Raw genomic sequence first — 22,429 nt, forward strand, 5'->3', positions numbered from 1 at the left:
AACATGAGATGGAGTTTCGAACATCTGTGGGGGGACCCTCCAGTATTTACTGAATTCAATCTGAAATGTAACGCAATTTGCTTTATCAAGATTCCAAACCATGGGGTCCAAGATGTAGAAACATCTCCATTGAGGTGATCAAACTTTGAAAATGATTCTTCATATCAAGATTTTGCCTATCCCCTGCCTGACCATCCTTACTGCAGAGCCTGGAGAACTGATTTCCATAATAGGCTCAAGAGACCCTCAGCTACAAAGCAATGTATGAGTTAGCTTTTATATTGCTATTTCTTCAAAGTCTCTGTTGCATTAAAAAAAACCCCAAGTGTAATTCTTTTTTAATTTGTGGTTTCATTGACATGCAAAGTCATTTTTGGGTGGTAAGAGAAGCAGAAATGACAACCACTCCACAATGTTTGCGTAACTGAAGACTAAAGAAGCCTGTTTACACATAGTTTAACACTCAAAAGAAACTCTGAACAGCTGAAATGCCTTATAAATAGCTCAGACCCAGAGGAAGTGCAAACGTCTGCATTGTGAATTGTAGATCTTAATTACAGACAATGGCTGGTACAGCAAGTAGCACAGAAAAAAAAGTGAAACAGTTGCACTGTTCATGGTTGGCAATAATTCTTCAGGAAAATATTTACTATCAATCAGTTATGAGAAAAGGGACTCTGCGCTCATAAAACAGCACGTTGCTTCTCATACCAGGACCATTTTGCTTCAGCATAATCTGAATTTAAACAGCTTGTTTCCTGCGGATATAATTTTGGAAATAAATAAAACAAGTCTATCAAAATCTGGAGAATGTGTATGGTGGGGTGGAGTGGGGGGAACAAGAATACCACATTTCTTTCTCCATCATTTGCAAAGAGGTTATTAGACCAAGATGAAGCTAAAACATAAAGATTGTCTTGACCTAAAAAAAGATAGATGAACTAGCAAGGAAGATGAAAATAGTCATATTTGTGACAGGAAAATCATCATTAGAGCAAAGCTTTTAGATAAAACTCTGATGCCATTTTCTACTTCTGCTGTCTGAGAATTCCCTTTCAAAGCACCTTTTGCATGTTAAGTACTCCCAGCAATGTTCCTGCAATGCCTGCCATTCACACAATTCTCATTACAGAGAGAACACCTCCAACAGAAGGGTAAAATGACATGCTTACATCTCTATCAGCCAGTGGCTGAGGTGGTGTTTTACCCAGTTTGCAACAACTTCGGACACTGCTGTCCCTCCCAGAGAAAGGTATATCAAAGACACAGTAGAGGATACTTTACTGAGGGATTTGGGGCTGGAAGCATGTCCACTGACAGTCCCTCTGCATCATTACAAAGCAGCTAACATACTTTCTTATTAAAACAGCAGAACAAATATCTCAAAACTGAATGTTGCTAGTCAAATATTTGTTCATTATTAAATTGCTCTAATTTCAATCTCAGGGACTGGAAAGGCTTCAGAAGCACCAGAAAACTATGCATTATCTGAAGATGCACTGACTCAGTGGTATGTCACAGCAGAACTCTAAGCTGGTAGTGCTATTCATGCAAAGTAAACGCAGTCACACACTCTGGAAAAAAAGAGCCATCAATCTGTGACATAAAGGGACTTGAGAGTACAAGTGGGACATCTTCAGATCAATTTGTCCAACTGCCAACTGGAACATCCAGCCTGGAACCCTAAACGCTTCTTTATTAAAGAGTGCTTGTGGCTGCTCCTTTAAATTCATATAAAAATTCCAGACTTAATGTTATTATTGTGCAGACAATGTTTGTTCTAAAAATTCAAAAGTAGCGATGCAGAAAGAACTGACAAAGGAAAGAAGATTTCAATTACCAGCTACTTCCACCACTCCTTGCTCTAGCTGAATCACCCTTGAGTGTAAATGTGTAGCTATAGCTGAATAATAAGATGCATCTTTGAAAGGAAATTTCACATAGCATGCTGGAAGTGCCAAGGCCTGTTCTATGTTTCCAGAATTAAGCACACTAGAGCTCTGTCCCACCTTTAGAAGTATGATGAACAGAAAAGACAGAAAATGCTTGAAAGACCCTGAGAAGTCTGTTAGTTTGCCAGGACCTTAAAAAGCAAGACTAGTTATCACTTGTAGGACCAGTTATGTGAGTAGCAAGCAGTGGTCTGAAATGAAATCTGATTTTTCAAGGGTGGTATGCATGACTATATTTTTCTTCTTCCGATTTTACTTAGATCAAGGTAGGGGCAGAGAACCTCTCCCAGCTGCTGCTGCTGTGTCCAGAACTAAGAAGAAACCTGGGGATGCTGCATGCCATTTTGAAGGTGTCTCATGAGTGCTGTCTCTTGAAGGGATGCCATAGGGTGCCTGTCTCTGGCACAAGTAGGAAAGAATTCAAAGTGCAAAACGAAACTGAGAACGCTCCTTTGTACAGGAGATACAGATGAACTGGAACTAACTGCAGGAGTTAACAAACAGTAAGACCAATCTAATGAATGAAAACATGGGTATTGACTGCAGAACTCTGAGATCAGCTATACACCAGTGTCCTGTTGGGAAAGGAAAGAGCACTTGGAATCAAAAGGGTATTTCTAGGATCCAGGGTAATGTAAAATTTCACAAACTTGAAGCAAACAGCAAAACTCAGACCTAACACACGACATAAAAGTGTGAAAAGGCAAGACCTCTGTTTAAAAACAAGACTGTATGCAATCCATCCAAGCAAATACTCAGCCAAGGAGACTGGAAACACACTAGAGCATCCCTCACCATACATCAAACAGAAAGTGTGAAGGTCACCACAGAAAGATTTCCTGGGTACAGAACAGAAAAGAAACTTGTTTGCACACCCAGGAGCATCAAAAGAATCCTAGTGACATACCAGATGCCAGGGGACTTTTAACTATGTCCCTCTCTAATTGAGGATGAAGCACACACCAACACCATTATCTGCCTGAAGATACTGGCTTACAAAATATGGAACAAACAATAGGAACAGATGCTCATTTGGCCAGATTTCAATAAGCCTCATTAAAACCAAACACCCTGTCCTTGGAGCCCAGGTTCATGATACATTTCTACCTTATTTAAGCACCTAGCACCAATTCCGGAGGAAGTTGTCCACTTGTGATTGCACACCATTAGTATCATTAAAAGAAACCCTCTTACAGAGATTTTTTTGGTATCTAAAAAAACAAAAAGGAGTTTTTATATATACGCCTCTGTGTGTCCACACACATGTAAAAACACAATTAGAGATTGCATTTCCTTTTAAAAGACATTAGCTTGAATGTCCATCAGATTTGTTGATCACTCAGAGGCAATGGGCAAAATGATGCCAAAAAATAACAGAAAAACTCTGGCACATGCAAAAGAAATGATGTAACAGATCACACATGTGAAATCTATGCATCAAATGCATAATTTTTAATTTAAGATCCCAGCTATTCAGTCAAAACATGCACACACTTGAAACAATGTCTAATGCTCCTTGTTTGTTTTTACCCAAACACGTCCAAGTCCTATCAATGGAGTTTCAGAGGACAAATACCAGAAAAGAAGGGCTAAGAACAAGACACAAAGATTCATCAAAATATTATATTCTAGCTTTATTTTAAAATGTCTGAATAAAACCAGTTAATTCATAGGTTTGCAAAAGGCACTGAGCACCTGGCTGCAGAGTCAGCATGACACTGTACACAAAACCAGACAGACAAGGTTTCCTAACAAACACAAACTTCCTTGAGTGATCAAAATACTGTGGGCCCTATGCTGCTTTCCACACCTGAATAGGTGTATCTGTTTTTTCCCCCCTTCTATTTTAGGAGAACACCAGTTGTTAGGTTGGTAGTTTACACTGGATGTCCTGCTCACAAGAGAGTTTAACAAATGGGCAGTGCTCCAGTCTGAGAGAAGATACCTCAAAATTGATACATGTGGCCTCAAGGGAACTGCATTTCATTCTTTGAACAAACTTTTAGAAACGTCAAGCACACAATCAGCAAATGCCATTAATACAGTCTTAAGAGAGCACAATTATCTTTTCTGCAAGTAGGTGCAGAATCAGAAATTTAGTTTCCAGAAAAACCACAGCTGGCAGACTGACTGATACATCTGACAAGCAGCTGATAATGCATACAGTGGATCCCAGTCAGGGCTGATACTGCACTGAAGAATCAGAAAAGAATAAATAATGATTTTCAAAGTAACCCTTTCTCTGTTTCACTGCAAGTTTAAAAAAAGTTGAGCCCCCTACATTTGGAAAAGTGCTGCAGATAATGAAAACTGCAGCACCTTCCAGTATTCACCTCCCTGACAAAACATTTTAAAGTCCAAGGCTAAAAAATACATCAGTCATGGAGCATAAAACTCGCTGTGTGCATGCGTTGGGAGAAGGCCTCTGGACTCCCTAAATCCCATTTAAGCCCTTCAACTAGGGAACATTTAACAGTTGTGCTATTTGCTTATGCTATCACTGAACAATCTGCATTCAGACAGCTGGATTTATAAATGCTTTGAAGCTTCTGGAATTTGAAAGACAAGCTTTCTTAGAACCGACTTCATTTGGTTTGTAGATTGGAAGGCAAAGGAAAGGAATACAACAGACAGGGAAGCCAGTACTGGAGGAATTCTACCCCCAGAAAAGTCCTTATGTTTTTTAGAGAAAGATATATATATATGTATATATACACATGTATGTGCATGTATGTATGCATATATATATTTGTATGTTTATATGTGGTTTTCCATACATACATGATGGCAGACTGTCCAAGAGTATATATACACATATATTGCCCTACAGCATATAGAGGAATGATATTTCAAAAACATACACTTTTTTATGTCCAGGATGATGCTCCTGCCTTGAGCCATACCCAAACCTCTCACCACAAACCTGCTGAAAACATAACTTTTGGAGAACTTATTAGTAAGGACATGAAGTTATTAAGGTATGTGCTTTTATTTAAAAGAGGCACCACCTAAATTAGCAGTACTTCTTGCACACCCTTGCTCCTTAATGAGACAATCAGGCCAAACAGGACACTGTAGAGCAGATGGGGTTGAATGGGTTTACTTCCTGAGCTTGCTGTGAGTTGCTTTATGGCACTGAAACAATGCTCTGTGATGAGACAACTCAGCCAGAATTGCTCTGCTTAAAGAGTTTCACCTAGTCTGTATCATAAAGCACCTTAGGAAGCAGTGTGCAAGACCAGTCATGTTAAGAATGGAAGTGTTCGTATCAAACTTTGTACCACGACTTTGTAGCAGAACTGGTAGCTTCTCTCAGATGTGCTTCTCCAGTGGAAGGTAACTGGCATGTCAAGTACAGTTTATGAGTGCTAAGCCACCTGCAAGCACCATTACAAACTTCTATGGTAGCCAATTCCCTGACAAGAGTCAAAAGTAATGGGACATCCAAATTTCACCAGCAAAACCCCAGCAAAGATTTAGCTGGGAAATTATCTTAAAGGTCAGTACAAAAGTGGCCCCTGAAGGGACAAGGCACCTTTAACAACCAATCAAAGTATGAAAGAAATGGACTTCAAGAAGATCAAGGAATAATAACTGAAAGAGAAAACAGGCTTTTGAGTGGTCAGGTTTGTGGTGACAGAGGAGCAACAAAATGCCAGCTGGTTTCAGTAACAGATGGCTGCATGCACAGATCTGTCCTGCATGCCCATTCTAAACTTCCTTTCAGTGAAAATACAAAGCTTGCACAAGACTAAACGCATCTTTCATGCAGCCTTTCCACACATCATCATGGTTCAAATGTCCTCCATTCACAAAGAGACCAAGCTGTACATTGTTTTACTCTAGTTATGCTGAATTCTAAGAAAAGAGTGTGGCTAATGGCACCTCATCTTTTCCAATCACATCTACCTTAATTGTCAAGAAATTACTTAATTGCGACAGGCTAATAAATTCATTTTCTTATCATTCTGACTGTAATATCTCCCTTGTCCCTTTCCTTTAAATACAGTGTTCACTGTATTTTAATTGCAAAGTCTTTTTGCACCTCCCTTCTGGTAGCTAAGCAAGGGAACCATGATGCACAGAGCTCTCCTGCAGTATTTCTAATATATATCTGGACATTTGTCATTTGAAGTTGCCACAGCTAATTATGTGGCCAGCATAGGTCATCCCACTGGAAAAGCCTATTACTTGTATGGCAGAATGAACCCTTCAATCCCACATAGCTCAGGACTCAAGTAATCATTTTCAGCAGAGAAAAACAGCAAAACAGGATTCTACACTGAAGGACACAAAAGCCTACCAAAATACTTCCTCTTTGTTTAAATATTTTTTCCTAACTGTAACATTTAACCAGAACTTTTCATTAACTAACAGTGAACAATTTGCTAAAAATCCTTCAAAATCAAAGCCATTCTCTTACTTACTTTGGCCACACAATTTTCAGTCTTCATAGCAGTGCTTCCTAGACATACTGTTTCCTGGTTTAAGCACAGTCTGGCACAGCTGTTGTAGGTCTGCAGAAAGATTAAAATGGTTATGAATAGAAGAACACAATTTTCTTTCAGGCACCACATTTTTGGCACAGGAACCTACACTAACTCTACAACTCTACTACATTTCCTTTTTCTAAGATGTAAATGTTTCAAACCAAAATAAACTAGTTTATAGCAAAAGTCTATGTTCAGGGCATGCATGTTCTCTGAGAAGCCATGTACAATTTTACAGTATGGAAATACAAAGACAAAGATTTTTCTTCTCTGTTCCTTTGAAAAAGGAAAAAAAATCTCATCTTAGTTTTCATTCTTTCACAAAATGCTGCATGATGGAACAATTAAAGCAAGGTGATTTCTACACACTAGTTATCAGAGAGTATATCAAATGTGAATAAAGATCAAAATCTGACTTTATCAGAATATAAAATGTAAAATACACGGGACACAAGAAAGCTTATAATCAGAAGGGAGAAAATGCAGACCACATTTCATTGCTGTATTTAATCTTCTCAATTATGTAAAGCTTTCTAAATTTTTTTAAAGTAGAATGTCTTTTTTCTTTGATGCTGTCCTGCCCAAGTGACTTCCAGTTGGGGCTGCGGACTTCAGAGTCTTTGCAGAATACATCACTCGTAGTCTCTCTCCCTTTTGAGGGAAGTGTATGAACAATACTTACAAAGTAGGCTTAAAATAATTTGGTTGACTTGGCTGTTTAAACTAGTATGCCTGAAGAACTCAGGAGCTTCTAACTGAGGCTCTTCTCCTCACCCCCAGCACCTTTGCATCTAAGAGCTTCAGTATGGGATTGATACACCAGCCACCATTTACAGAAAAATGCTCCCATGCAAAAATGGCAGCTCAAAAGCAAGCACCAACTTGATTTGTTTCAAGAGTAGAAAGCAGACCACAGAGAAGATGTTGCCACCTCAAAAAGTTGTGTGGGGAAACCCCAAGAAAGATGCTGAAAAAGAATGAAATTAAACTTGTTACAAAGACATTTTCAAAAGCACTAAGTAAAGCATACTAACATTTATTATATTTTAAGATTGCCTTAATGGGAGGATGCACAAAGACTTGTAGTGAGCTGCCTGTCAGTTATCTCCCTGTAATACTCACTAGCAAGCTCTGGAGATTTTTTTTTAGGGCTTGCTATGATTTCCATTTGCTTGATTTGAAATTACTTCAACCCCAAACCTGCTACAGGTTACAAAACCTGTGGACAACACTGGCATGATAAGGGCTCCTAAACTTCTCCCTCTGCCCTAAAGCTCCATCACCAGAGCCAGATTCCTTCAGTGCCAAGAACCAAAAAAAAATCTCCCTCTCTTGCCCCTCTTCCAGAGGCCTGACTCTGTGCAAAATGTTGTCAGCAGCAACACAAAAACTGGGAGAGGGGCACATGGCAAAGGATGTCAGAGGCAAGAATACAAAGAGATTAAGAGGGGTTTATGTTGAGCGATAGGAGGTGTGTCCACAAAGCCAGCATTGCCAACAGCCCCCAGCTCAGGTAAGCACCAACTGATGGGCACTAAGTTTAATATTCACCTAAGTTCTTATGATCCTCATCAAACATTCCTTACGGCACACCATGGGAAATCAGTACACTGCCTTAGGTGGATCTGTACTGGACTAGCACGGTACAAACATTCTTGGAGAAATTAAGGAAATCACAGTCCTTTCCACCTTACCTATTTACAGAGCCCCTTTAAAGTTCACCATAAAACAGAAACAAAAGAGAGAACAGAAACCCTATCTTCTCCATTGCTTTAGTGTTCAAGTTTTATTTCTTAGCTAGCTCTCTAACCAGAAAACAACCAGTGACAGACAGGAATGCAGAATATTCTGGCTCCAGCAGTTCTCCTTACATGTCACAACATTGATATCTGTTTTGACTAGCAGCCAACAAGCAATTTCTGTCTCTAGACCCAGAAGGAGAAACTGAAAAATTCAAACACATGAATTCTTTCAAGGTGCTGTGCAGATGAACAAAGTGCATCTTTCAGCAAGAGAGGCTCAGATTCAAACTGGATTAGGCCACAAGCAAACAGAAGTCTGATTGCCTCTTGCAAATATTTGCCAACATCATAAAACTATCACCCTGGTATGCATAAAACTTTCTCCTCAAAAGAAAGGATCAGAATGGTATAAACTACTATATACTGGGGCTTAGATATAGCACCCCAACTGATAGACAAAAAGTTGATACCATCTGCTTTGCATTGATATTCAGACAATACCATGTAAACTTCATTTTACAGGCATGGTATTAGTTAAATTCAACCAGACTGTGAAGGCGCAAAACCATGAAGAGTTGGTAAAATTCTTTGTTCAGTTTTCACATTTGTGTAATTTAACCCATTTACTGTAAACCTGTTATTTTTTTCACTTGCAATTTATCTCCTAGAATTCCATATGCAGTATTTCTGTACAACTTGTCTGCTACATACTATAAGTTTTATGAGGAGCCCTGATTGAGGAAAGCTACTACTAACTCCACTTTGCAGATCAAAAGCTCAGCCACATAAACATTTACCGAAAGCAACAGGGAAGTCTGTGGCTCTGTGAACTGAACCATGAACTCAAATCTTGTCAGTCTTTTTCCTCCCAAGACAGGTATGCACAAATCTTGGTCGCATGCCAGCTTTTTAAAAGCTGGGCTTACAACAGGCTTTCTCCACATTTACAAATGGGAAAGAGCAGACAATCCAAACACAAAATGTGAAATACTAAATGCTAAACCTAGACACATCAGCATTTTCTGAGAACGAAAGAAGCTTACTATGCACTATTCAAAAGTTACATACATGTCAGAATGCAAATACAAATAATTATTCTAGTGAATTGTTTAATTTTGATTACTTTCACCCACACATTACATCTCAGTGAGAACAGCACCAACTGAACTTCCAGCATAACTTGTTTGTCAAATCCTGCAGTACCAGGACTACTAACATTTGACAGAACTAGTATAGCATAAATTTAAAGAAGATAAATTGAAACACTTCTTCTCAAGGTTGGCAGTGAACTTCTGGTGCCTCCTGCCCCAGGACCTGTGCAGAGAAACATCACCAGAAGTGGAAAAAGGGACTAAACAAACTCATGGACAGCAGCTCCACAGATATTCAGCACAGATTTCTTCCAGACATCCCTGTTCAAGTTTTTCCTCACCTTTCATCAAAATAAGAGGTTCCTTCATCAAGGAAAAGTATTCTGAAATGGTAGCCTGGTTCAATGCTACAGGCAGATAGCTTTGCGTCGGAGTGCTTTAATATGTTTTTATATTGCATATAAAGCATGCAAACATAAACCAGTTTGTTGAAAACTACCCTCTTCGTGGAAGCTGGCTGTAATTCTGAACGAGTTTTCAATTTTCACACTGCTGCTAGGGTAAAACATTTTAAAGAGTTTAATTTTTACAGTGGCTTCAATGACACAAGATTATCTAACAAAGTAATGGTTAATCAATAGAGGGTTTAGTTGTCAGGTGAAACATATAACACACTAAAAGGGATTGATTGCAAGACTCCTCCTTATTTACTAGAAGGTATATATTTAAAATGACACAAACTTGTTACCAAGCTGCATTCCTTTAACCTTGCAAAAGCCGTTTGAGAAGAGTGTTAAGCAGCCCTATAGCCAAACACGCTCTAATGAAAGAAAAAAAGAAACCTACAAATATATGGGAGCACCAAATCATGTCAGAAGCAGGGGAACCACAAAGCTGTATTCACTCTCAGCCAAAGGCTTAAAATGCCACAGAGGCACTAGACTATGGTTCACTAAAGATAGAGCTGTATCTGATCTCATTCCGTAAGTGTCTTTGGTTACATTTTTCTTTTTAAAGAAAGTATGATCCCGCTCTTTGACACAAACACATTAACATTTCTACTCTTGTCTTTGCAGCTCTGGATGAACACTGAGCACCAGCCTGAAGTCTTGAACCCCAGGCAGAACTCCATGTATGTGCAGCTTTTCTACCAACTGAAATCCATTTCTTTGGCCATTCATTCCAAGAATCCCCAGTCCCTGAACAAAGCTCCGCTTTTTAATAGAAGCTGCAACCCAGGAGCTCAATAAGATTTCCCCCCCTCAATAGTTAGTAATTACATGATTTATCAGAGAAAGATAACACTAATAAAAACACAGCAAAAAGACAAAACCCATACCCTCCCTTCAAGTCATTTTCAGGGAAAAGATTATTAAACTGTTCTTTTTGAACAAGGGCTTTCGTAGCTAAGCACAAATTGCCAAACGGTTAGAAAAAAAGTTATTAGACTCTGAAGAATTCAGCAGAAGTGGGAAGTTATATAAACAAATCACTCCAGCAGATTTGGAAAGATCGCTTTCATCTTATTTAGAGTCTTAGGAGACTTGTATTAATTACCATTTAAAGGTCTTTCACATGGACTATTTAAAATAAATGCAATTTATTTATTTATTTCAAATGAGGTGCTTCTTCTGAAAGAATTAAGTAATCTTAACAAATTTAAAAACGTTTTTATAAAGTGGTAATTAAAAAGAAGACTAGAATTAAGTCAAGCTGTGAGACATTACCCAGGATCCGCCTCGACTATTTTCTTAAGACAAAATTTTTGTTATCCCTAGCCCAGCCTTGGGAAGGATAGTCTCCACAGAAAGTCTTAAGACAAAATAAAGACTAGCCAAACAAAAAGCTAGATCATTTACAGGATTTTCCCTGAAGCACAGTTTGTCATATTGCAATTACACCTTGCTGACTGTGAAGCCAGAGTCCTTAATATTGCCACTAGAGGGAAGACGTGTCTTAACACACGGCAGTGGTAGTTGGGGAGTGGGTTTTCTTGAGCAATTACCATAACAAAGCTCCCTTGGCTGTGTGTACCTTCTAATTACCCAGTACAATTAAAATGACTTACCTAAAACAAACATGGGGGAAAAAAGGCCCCTATAACAAAAAAACTCAAGACAATGCAAACAAAAAGCTTTAGTCCAATATGCTTGTTACCTGAAATTACATTAAAGCTGAAGATTTTTTTTAACTCATCCATCAATGAACAAGGGGGAGAAACACAAAAAGGAGTATGCTACAATGCCCAACACCACAGGGTTGTTCAGCTACGTAAAAGCATTAAAACAAACAAAAACAAAGAGCAAGGCAAACTAGATCTCTTGTTAAAGAAGGGGGAAAAAAAGAAAAAGAAAATGTGGTATTTAGCCATCTGGTAGCTGCTTGAAAACAAATTGTCCTCAGAAGAGCAGAAATACAGTATGTCTTCTCACAGTTCACTGGCTTATGAATCAGACTACTTTTCCTACTTTTTTTTCTTTAATACAGGCATGGTAATGTTAGACCTCAGCACTGCTCCTTTCACTTCCCTCTTTTCCCACTATGCAGACATAACCACGGTCATCCCAATCAGACTCAGCTGTTCTAACTTGGATGCATTATTCGCAGTCTTTCAAGATACATCTAGTCGGGCCCATTGTTCAAAACCCCCCAGGATTTTTTTTATTCCTCCTAACAGCTACTTGCTGATTTTTAAACCCTTAAATCTTTCATTTTATAAGGCGTATCATTAAGGGAAGATGGCAGCCAAGTGATTTTTCTTTCCATTGACAATTTGTGACATTTTTCCAGCAGCGTGCAAGGTGTTGAAAACCTGGCAGCTGTTACCTCCTGGGATGAAGATCCTTTTTTATCCTCCCTTGACAGTTTAACTCAATGGGTCAGCACCTTTAAAGACTGCAAAGTACCACTGAAGTGGATGGAGGCTTGAATTACTGCTCCCTCCCTAATCAATGTAAACCCTCACTGCAGGTGAAACTCTTAATCTATAGAGGTGCATGGGGGAGGAAAATGTAATGCCCTGAGCCAGATGGTTTTCATCTTGTTTTTTAAAGAAGAAAGGAACAAGCTAACAAGGGGACAGCTACTTTTGTTAGCTTCTTGGCCTCTCTCATGGCTTCGGATCCCCAGGGTTCCAGCCACACAAGAGAAAGAATACAGAAAAACATAAACACTTAAAGAAATATAACTAGGGGGCTGGCAACATGCTGCTTTCAAAGAGCTGGGAGCCCTGCTCAGCGCTTTATTTATCACTGCCCACGTTCTTCGGATGGTAAGTGGACATGGACACAAAGGGCAGGGGGGAGCAGACAACACTTGCAATTTACTCAATTACAGAGGAATGCAGCAATGCGGCGGGGTGACAGATTCCTATTAGCACTAATGCTGAAAGAGCCCAGTGGCCTTTCCGCCACAAGGCAGCATTCCCATTGTAACTTATACTCCAGCACATCCCACTTTGGCTGGCTTTTTAACACGCACTAGGTGTTACAAAGGAATGGAAATTATTTTGTTGTTGTTGTTTGAGAATAATGAGCAAAAAAAAAACTTAAAAAGGAAGAATAATCTTGCAAGTAAGGCTAAGGGTGTACCTCTAGCAATTTCAGGGGGCTTTTCAATCAGCAACTCCTTATTACTAAGTGTTGTGTAAAAGATGAGGTAATCGGGATAACTTTATAGACTAGGACTGCCCTGCCTCAAGACAGCTCTCCAACACAATGTCAATCTGAAGTGCAGCGTCTTCCCCAGAGAGATGGAGGGAGCTGAAGGACCCTCTCTTCCTCACACCATGCAACTTTCCTCATCATTCAAGAAGAGGGCTTCGATCTTGCATGGCAGAAACACTTTTGCAGCAGAGAAATACACATGAAGAGGAGCCCTAAGCAGTGGGATGAGGCTGCCAACTGAAAGTAAACCACTAACAATTGCTACCTCTTGTTTTCCCTTTGCTCTACCTTCTTCAGCCACTTTCTGCTTCTCATGGTTTTCTTGAGTACTGGCTTTAAACTCTTAAGATCAGACTGTGCCTATTTTAACTTTGAAATAGTGCCCAGAGCATGTTTTAGGTGCTATATGTAATTTTAGAAAAGTATCTCAAGTCTGTAAGAGTGAATTGAGGTAATATTCTGTGCCAAAACCATAAGAGGGAGAATTCTTGAAAATGCTAAGGGGCTTGTCTGAATGGGGTAACAGACAGGGATTTTTTTCCCCCGGACTTCCATCTGGAAGCTTGCAGAAAGACAGCAGAGTCCAATGTGAGGTTTGCAGGAGGTACACTGTGGCAGCCTTGCTGCTGCCAGCTTTTCCCCACAAGGCACCTTCGCCCACAGATGAACCACAGCAGCAAAAGGCACTTCATTATTGCTGCAGTGAAGAGAAGGGAGGGAGGGTTTTAAACAACCAGAATTGTGCCCGTCTTCTTTAAAACCAGTAGGGTAATCAAGTTCAGGGCAGCCCCGGACAGCTGCCCTGTGACCTATTCATATTGACCCCCACTATTCATCACTTTCCTTAGGACTATGAGGGCAAGCTCCCGGGGAGTGACCACCACAATAGACAGATACGAGCCAACAATAATACGGTTCCTGCAAAAAAACAGATGGCACTGCAATAAATTTACAAATCTGCATTCATGGCTCTGTTAAAAACACCCAGAAGCTAAAAGGCTGGAGGGGCCCCCAGAGAGTTTCCCCTTCCCAGTTTCTAAAGGCCGGCTCTCTCCCCAAGACTATTGAGCTCATGTTCTTCATAAATGAATGATGGAGACATAGCCCTTAAAATAACAAATGGCTGACCTAATCAATCTAGTGTTTGGGTCTAACACTAAATGATAGGCACTGAAAACTAATTATGTTTTTTGGCAAGGAAGTTGAATTAAAATGGAAACACACAGGTTAAAAATGCACTGAAGCATTTGTGAGTCCCTTTGAAAGGGCAGCACACACACGCGCTCACATGCAGGGCTTGAAACAGGAACCTGATTCAATAACTCATGCATTTATTTTTAAAATGAATCAGATTAGTCCCATGTGTGACCTGCCGGTCCATCTGTATGAGCTGGACTTAATGGGCACTCTTCTCACGCTTACTTCAGTTTGAAGTATGAGAGAGATAAATTTAGTTTAATTTTCAACAGATCAAGCTATCCATTTTCCAAATGGACCATCTGGATCAGCCTATTAAAATTAATTTATAACTTTGCAGTGTGAAAATTCGTTTGTTAGCTTAAATAAAGTTGCCAAAAACTTTTGCCACTTGTCATTGTTTTTTTCTGGTCTGTTTTCATACTATGATTTTCAGTTTATCCCTTCAAAATTTAATTTTGTCAGATCAAGCACTCAACAAAAACTGAACGTCTGCATCCATATTACGAAGTCTGTCATAGCTTAGATCTTTTCACTGTCCCAGCAAACAGTGTCAAGTTCATTGCCTTCTTCTGTTTCCCAGTGCTAATCTCCATGTCTTTCCTCTCTTGCTGCCCTCACATGCACCCAGCCGTGGTCGTGCCTTCCACTTCCATCAATTCAAGGACACAGCCCCACTTGTTGAGACTTCTGAAGACACCCTTCTCCATAAACCATTTTAATCAACAGCAAAATGATATTCCTCTTACTAAGAGTTCCACAGCACTGAGCAATGGGTGTCTTCAGCTCCTGCACACAACTTCAGATGTGTAAGTAAGCACTGCACCTCCTTAACACTTCCACCTTCCGGTATGTCTGATTCACACAACCACCTGAGAAAATGTTATGGCTAAGGCTGCATAACAGCACTGCAAACAAGGCAAGAAAAGAAAAGGCACCTTTACTTAAACTTGTTAGCAGCTGAACATGTCAAGACACAGTACTTACCCTGAAGTGGTCTGATGCATCTCATTAGTTTTCTAAGACTAATCAAAAAGTACTAAATATGAGGATACATCCACTGGAAAGACCATTTAAATAAACAGACTCCTACCCCCATACACTCAATTTCTCTGTGCAGGTAGGTCCATGTTCCCCAATAATGAAATATTAAGGGAGTCTCATGGGAGGAACAAAAAATACGAAACTGTTCACACAATATTTACCAAGTCAGCACCTCTTCAGTAAAATGGAAGGCATTTTTTGTGTATTATTGCTTTGACAGCATTTGCAGGTCATATCTTTTTGGTTCTACAAAGCGTGGATAGATGTAAGATACAGCAGTCACTCTGCATACCTTCCTATAGGAGATCCAGATCTTTCCAGTAAGCATTACTCTTTGCGAGTATTTAGGCATGTGGCTAAATGTGCCTGACTTCTGGAATGAGAACCCCAGAAAACTCCCACTGCTCCTGTCCATTGCTAATAGAGAGGAGGAACAATCTGAGCTTTCAAAATGCTCAGACAGCTTTATTTCTACCTATGTAAAGAACCAGAATTCCCTCCATAACAGGCAAAAAATCATGGACAACCACCTCCTATGATCTAGACAAGAGGGCACTTGCTTTAAGACTAAGACTACATCTTGAATTTATTTACAAAGACTGTTCTCAACACAAAGGCCCTAGATAGCAATAGAAGACCCACGGATTTTGTCCTGCATCTTTCACCATAAGAACTGGACACAAAGATGAAGAACTGACACAATGTCTCAACAATATTGTGCAACACAGCTAACCATCTTCAATGTAAACAATGACCACTGAATTCTTTCCAATATGAAATCTTGGGGCACTACAAGTGGTTTTTCAGTTGTATTCCTGGTATCTACTTGATTATGATGAATTGTGGGCCTGAGAGAAAAGCAGCTTTCCTGTGACACTACGAATACTTCTGCAGATTGAGACGTAACAAAATGGAAACCCAACTCAAGAAACTGTACCTTCCTCATCTGTATAATACACTTTGCAAATATCTGCTTCCTCAATCAATAATTACAAGGAAAGATTCAGTGTGATGAGAAGACACACAAAATAAATAACTCATGATGCTTTTTAATTAAAATCTCTTACTATGAATCTTCTTTTAAAGACGAGTCATACACCTCTTCTCGCTGAACTTGATGGCTTGCCATGGATAATATTACTCTAAGATAATGCCCCCCCACCCCAATTTTCTGGCATGCTGAGGACCTTGTTTCCTCTCCTGGGGATACACAGTAGGGACTTAGTAGGTTTGCCCTCTTCCTCCAGCTCTTGCTTGTTGTTGAATGCCAGAAACAGTTTGAGTTTCATCTAACACATTTAATGAATTCTGCAAGGTAATCCTTCTCAGCTATAAATGGGACCTCAGCCATTATGCCAGCATATTGCCTCATGTCTAAAAGACTTATATGGACTACATCTGTTAGATGGACCTTAGTCACATGTATGCAGTCCTTCACATAACACCTCCTCCCAGAAAATCAAACACTCCTATTAAAACACAAAAAAAACCCTCAAACCAACAACACAAACCAAACAACTCTGAGCACAAGTGCACTGTATCAAAAAGATAAGTCTTCCTTTACTATGACCCACAACTTCTCCTGGAAATAGCTGATGTGGGGCAGGATTGTGCCATCTTATTCCTCTGCCTGAGGCTGCTGCTCCTGTGGCTGAGATGCAGAAGGAAATGCAGCAACAATTCCTCAGCTGTTGCAATGTATGGCCTGGGGTATTCACTTAAGTCACATTCACCACTGGTTTCACTCTGATACACCAGGCAGCAACCTCAGGCAGCCAAAGCATGGACATAATTTTGCTTCTGCTGCCTGAAGGTTGCAGTGGGGAGAAAGACCAAAGTGAAAATGGATCAGAAATCACTAAACCCAACCTAAATTTCCCAGAAAGAACATGTCAGCCTCCCTTTGTTTGCCACAGGGATTAAAAAAAGGAATTATTTTGAATTGGTAAGGAATTGCTTTACTATATATAAAGGACAAAAAAATATTGTTTTAGTAAACCATCCTTTCTCCTTTTTACCCATTAGTAATTTATATGAATGTAAAAGATACAAGAACAGGTCATTTTTCAGGTTATTAAACTGGATATCATCTCCAAGAAAATTTACCTTCAAGGGCAATAAAAAGTTTAATTGTTGTACAACATTTTGAGAGTCTTGATCTGAGGCTAGGCAAAATATACTACAAACAAGACCGGAACAATTACAGAAGAAAAGGCTGAAGAGGTCTTGATGAACACCAACTGATGAAAGGTAAAACTAAAGTCACAGTTGACTGAATTATACTGAAGCATACATTTCTTCAGAGTCATCAAACTCCCCTGAAAGCTAAATCTCTGTGTCTGATTTTCCTGGGTACAATGTGACTTGCTCAGACTTCAAAGAAGAAAACAAAAGATTTCCATGAGCACAAGCCAGCCTTCAGCTTCCAGAAGCATTTAAGGATTCAAATAGCTAGAAAGTTTTATCGCATTTTTAAAGAGACTGATCACATACCTGTCTAAGTGAATTCTTCTCAGGAATGATCTTCCTAGGGGGCTCATCATTATTACAGTCTTCTCTCTCAGAGGAATTCTGTGAAAGAAAGTAAGCTTTAATTCAGTTCTTATCCCTAATATTACTCTGCGAGGAGAAAAGAAATAGAATATTTTTCCTACACAGGCTGTAGCATTTTATATATACACATACTGGAGGCTAACTTGTACTTTTATGCCAAACAGCTTGTTATGGCAGAGAAAGAATTTCTCCTCTTCAACAACAATGCAACACTGTGCAGGTATCCATTGAAGAAGCCCATGCTTTAGGGATTTATTCTGAAACTACCAAGAACAACCACTTCCAAAGGCTGGTGGTTGAATCAGCATGGCAACACTGGTGCTCCTGAACACCCCAGAATAACCATTAAAAATGGTGCAACCTGTTGAAAACAAGAGGTTGCTAATAGGTGCAATTGTTGTTCTCTGTCCCTGTTTTTCATCTGCCTAACAATTACTAATTGCACTGAGTCTGCCTGGCTGCCTAAAATCTTAGAGAAATTTTGGTGGAGCTAAATTCTTGTAAAAGAGGTTGTCAGGGAATCCTTCCAAAAACACCCCCAAATATTGTGTAGGTAGTGTATGATAATACAGCTGTGTTTTTCTCTCCTGCTGCCTGACTCCACATACATGTACCATTTCTAGAAAGACTGATTCTCCAAAATGTAAGCTGCCACCTCCAAAAAAAACATCAGTCAGATGAGGATGTAGACAAGAAATGCAAGGGCTTTTCCAGCATGAGTTAAAAATATAACCAGGAAACTTTTGTCATGCTACTGTCATGATTAAAATCAAATTTTGCTTGGTTTAAAGACAAACTATAGTTGCATCAGGACATGAATAGTCTCTTGCAAATACTTGGTTAAAAACTGCTGGATACAGTGGGGAGAATCCTGACCTCACAGCCAAAGTCAGCTGCTCTGGAAGACAGCATTCCTTTGCACAGGTTCAGCTACTCCACTGGGAAGAAATGACAGCCAGCTTTGGGGGAATCCCACACACACATCTAAAATAAGTTTGATCACCACAGTATTCATAGCCTTAGGCCACATTCCCACACATTCAGTAGTGAGCAACTAAACAGGTTTTAAAGAGATGCAGAAAAACTGCCTAGGGAGAGCTCTGCTAGGAAAAGGGTGGCTTTCCAGTTACTTGCAGACAAGCTCAGGACTGCCCCTATTACAGCAGAAGTTTGCATTCTGCATCTGTTTCCCAAATAACCTGTCCTTTGCTCAGCATGGCTCTGCCTGGCTTCTCACAGAGACAGCTTCCAGCCCAACACGTCAGGAGACACAAGTGGCATCTGTTGGCAGAGGAGGAGCAGGCCGGGTGAGCAGGGGCAGTGCAGGGCCAGCAGCAGCACAGCAGCTGCAGGAAGCTGAGAGCAGAGCAGAGTGAGTGCCCACTGCAGCACTGCGTGAGCGTGGGCTTGCTCTGGGCAACGGGACCAAAGGGACAGCCAGGACACAGGACAGGGACAGAAGCTGCTGAGAAATGGCAGACAACAGGTGGAGGAAGAGGAACACAACAGTAAAACCACACTTGGGATGTCATAAACCGGTCAGGAGTAAATCAAGACTTGCAGACCAACTAGTGATTTTGAATTATTTTTTTTTTAAACAAGATATAGAACCTATAAGGCACCATGACATTTGGAATGCTGTAACCAGGGTTTTATAATGGAAATCAATCCTAAACAGGCCTGATAAATCACTGTAAGAGGGCAGCTTTTAAAAGTTTTTGTATGAGGTCACAGTCAGGACCAAGTTATTACATTAAATCCTGCTTTGAAAGAACTGTGATCATAAAAACATACAAGCTAGAATCGCATATATACAAAAAGGAAGGTCAGACATTAAAGCTGCTCTTTTCTGCTCATGAAATTTAGTTTAGTAAGTGGTTCATTCAAGTTAGGATTTTAATTTTTGTGCTTTGGGGGAAAAAAAAATCAAGAGTGAAACCTGTAAGAACCTGAGGTGAGTTACTAAAGGAAAAGCATTTTGTTGTGGCTGTAGGGTAAAGTGGTTGTTTGGTACTTCTGGATTCATGTTCAACATCCACCCCCTTCCCTACAGTAAGTGTCAGAACGATTCCCCTTTCCAAATAATCTCTCTTTGACAGTGAAATCTCGCATTCTTCTCGCCTTTCAAAGCCACTAAGGATCCTCCCTCACAGAAACATCAAAAAGCAGGAACTGCTGGCAAACTGTTAGCCCTTATTTTGAAATTTCTGGTTACTGCAAAGCATCGAGTTATCTACTTTTTCTTTAAGCTGAGCATCTAATTTTAAGAGCAAGCAGAGGACCATTTTGCATTCATTATCTTTATAGGTGGCAAGGCTAAGAGGTTGGCTGAACAAAGACCAGACAAAGACTGCCAAGTGCATATGGTGGTTCACAGCTTGGCGTCGCACCATTCTACAGCACCAACACAGCAGCTCCGATAGCAGACTATTAAAGAGGAGCGCTGCTCATGCACTTTTGTCGGCAAGTAAGTTACGCTTGGTGAAGACAGAATGACTGGAAAGCGTTACACTTAAGAAAAAGCACAGATGTTTATAACTCCCGCTCATTTCTCAGGAAAAGGAAACCTATCAATCCAGGTGCAGCTACAGGACCCTGCATATTTCAGGACTAACTGTAGCTGCATGAAAGTGAATTTCACTTGACAGGGCAACACTTAGCCATGGCCAAGGGAAGAGCATAACGTAATCGACTGAAACGGTACATCTATATATTTCTCCTTGCTGAACAAGGTGGGAGGAGGGATAAACATGTGCGAGGTCAGAATAAGGTTTGTCTCAGCAGGACTCCAGCGATGCTCTCGGCCACAGGAGAGGCAGACAAAGGGAGGAACCGCTCTGAGCACCCTCTCGTGGTTACTGAAATGCACGTCCCGAGCACAGACCTGGAAAGAAGCATTTGGTATCCAGACGGTAAGTTGGGTGTACTCACTGGGAATATTAAAGATCTGCAGCAACTGTACTTCATACATAGTAGGGGACCGATGGAATTTGCTAGGGAGAAAGAAGCAAAGAAAACTAGTGCACATGGAAAGCTGAAAAGCCATACAAACTCCCTTCCAGCATGGAAAATTTTTACTTCCCACAGGCAAGCCTTCTTGACTAAAGCCAGACTAGCTAAAAGCATTTGGGCTTGTGAGCAAGGGTGTCTTCTTTTGAACAAATACAGGGAAGATTAGATGCTGAAGTCTCCAAAGCACACTCTCCTTCCACAGACAGGTACATTTTTTTTTAATTTTTTTTATTTTTTGCCCAAGGTCACACAATGACAGGGGAAGTAGTGAGAACAGAAGTCAGGAAACCCAAGCTCATAGTTCTTGTAACCTTGAAAATTTGTCTCTAACAGAAGATTCCTGCAAAGGGGCTCTGCCTTCCATAGCTCATTTTTCCTAAAATGGCTACTGCCTGTAATGAGATCCTTTTAAATCTGATTTGCATTTAAAACTTCAGCCTGTAATTAACAGAATATAACTCCATGGCAGGTTGTCTTAAAGACCACTACAAAATTATTACTATTTAACTCTCCCCATGAAGCCTCCTCCACCACTAAACACAACATGCTACAATGCATTCAAAATCCCCAGACTGAAGCATTTGACAGGAGATGACATGCAGTATTTTGTGTACACAGCCCAGCAAAACACTGCTGGGAATGAGATATAATACATGGAGAAATGCACTCCCAGGGACTACCAATTGGGCAGAGCTACCTTTAGTACCGCCTCACTCGTGGTGGAAATCAAACCCCTGCCAACTGGGGGAGGCTTTCTTTGATGCTGTTCTACCCTGCACTAATTATAAAAGAGTACAGACACAGCCTTTTTTCCAAGTGTGTGGAGGTGGGGGAGGGGGAGAAGCGTGTGTCTATGTGAAGAGCACAACTATTTTTTATGCTTTCAAATTCTTAATCCTGTTTGGAGCTGTCAGTGGGGGTTAATGGAAGCCTTGGATAGGAGAATTCCAATCTGGTTGGCAGATGGATAGGTTGGTTATAGCTGCATAACTATGTCTTGCCTGCAGGCACAATTCAGAACACTGTTAAAGCAATATAAAGTCTCTGTCAAGCTGAACCATTTGGATCAGTAGCAAGGAGAAATAATAATAAAAAAGGAGTTCATTTCTGGGCCTTGCGTGTTTATGCTAGTATGCAGAAACTGATTAATTGTCATCGTGTGCTGGTCTGCTATACCTCGGATTTCTACTTCTGGAGTAGATTTTGCATGCTAATATAATCATTCTCCCTCTTGAGACATTAGCAAATAATCAAATGAAAAACAGGATCATAATTTACTGAGATTCGGGCAATTCTCTATGCAAATTTGACTTGTTATTGCTGCTGCCTCGTTAATCTGAATGCCTTTGACAAACTCCTTTGATTTATGAACTCATGACAACTCCAATGTGTATATATTTTGCTAGATTGACATTATCATTAAGAGTGGGTGGACTGAGCTCACATGAATGGCTGATTTTATTCGCTGGTGTCTGCTGCTCAACAGCTGAGCATCTCCTTCTCACAAAGCCCCTGAGCGCCAGGCTCTTCCCATCTACCCATCCATTCATCATCTCGATGTTAATTGGCCCAGGCTTTAAGCAAATTTTCAACACGATTTAAAGGCACGATGACACTGATTACTGACCCTCTGCCATACGGTGCCTATTGATTAACCTGACAGAGATGATGAGCTTGAGGGAA

The 22,429-nt window shown here is 40.2% G+C and overlaps 1 protein-coding gene across 11 annotated transcripts in view; it reads right to left on the reverse strand.

Annotated features, from left to right (window-relative positions):
* BTRC (beta-transducin repeat containing E3 ubiquitin protein ligase) overlaps window positions 1–22,429 on the reverse strand; it is a 119,127-nt gene that overhangs the window by 52,928 nt on the left and 43,770 nt on the right. For 8 of the 11 annotated variants that reach the window (XM_050976035.1, XM_050976033.1, XM_018910678.3 and 5 more), the window contains 2 exons: window positions 17,675–17,752; window positions 6,380–6,469 (listed from right to left, as the gene is read on the reverse strand). In XM_050976035.1, the coding sequence (XP_050831992.1) occupies window positions 6,380–6,469; window positions 17,675–17,752 (168 nt within the window). The remainder of the gene's footprint in view (window positions 1–6,379; window positions 6,470–17,674; window positions 17,753–22,429) is intronic. The other 3 variants (XM_050976038.1, XM_050976034.1, XM_018910676.3) reach the window with 1 other exon arrangement.

Source organism: Serinus canaria, chromosome 6 (assembly GCF_022539315.1).
Source record: "Serinus canaria isolate serCan28SL12 chromosome 6, serCan2020, whole genome shotgun sequence".
In the NCBI taxonomy this organism is placed as follows: Eukaryota; Metazoa; Chordata; class Aves; order Passeriformes; family Fringillidae; genus Serinus; species Serinus canaria.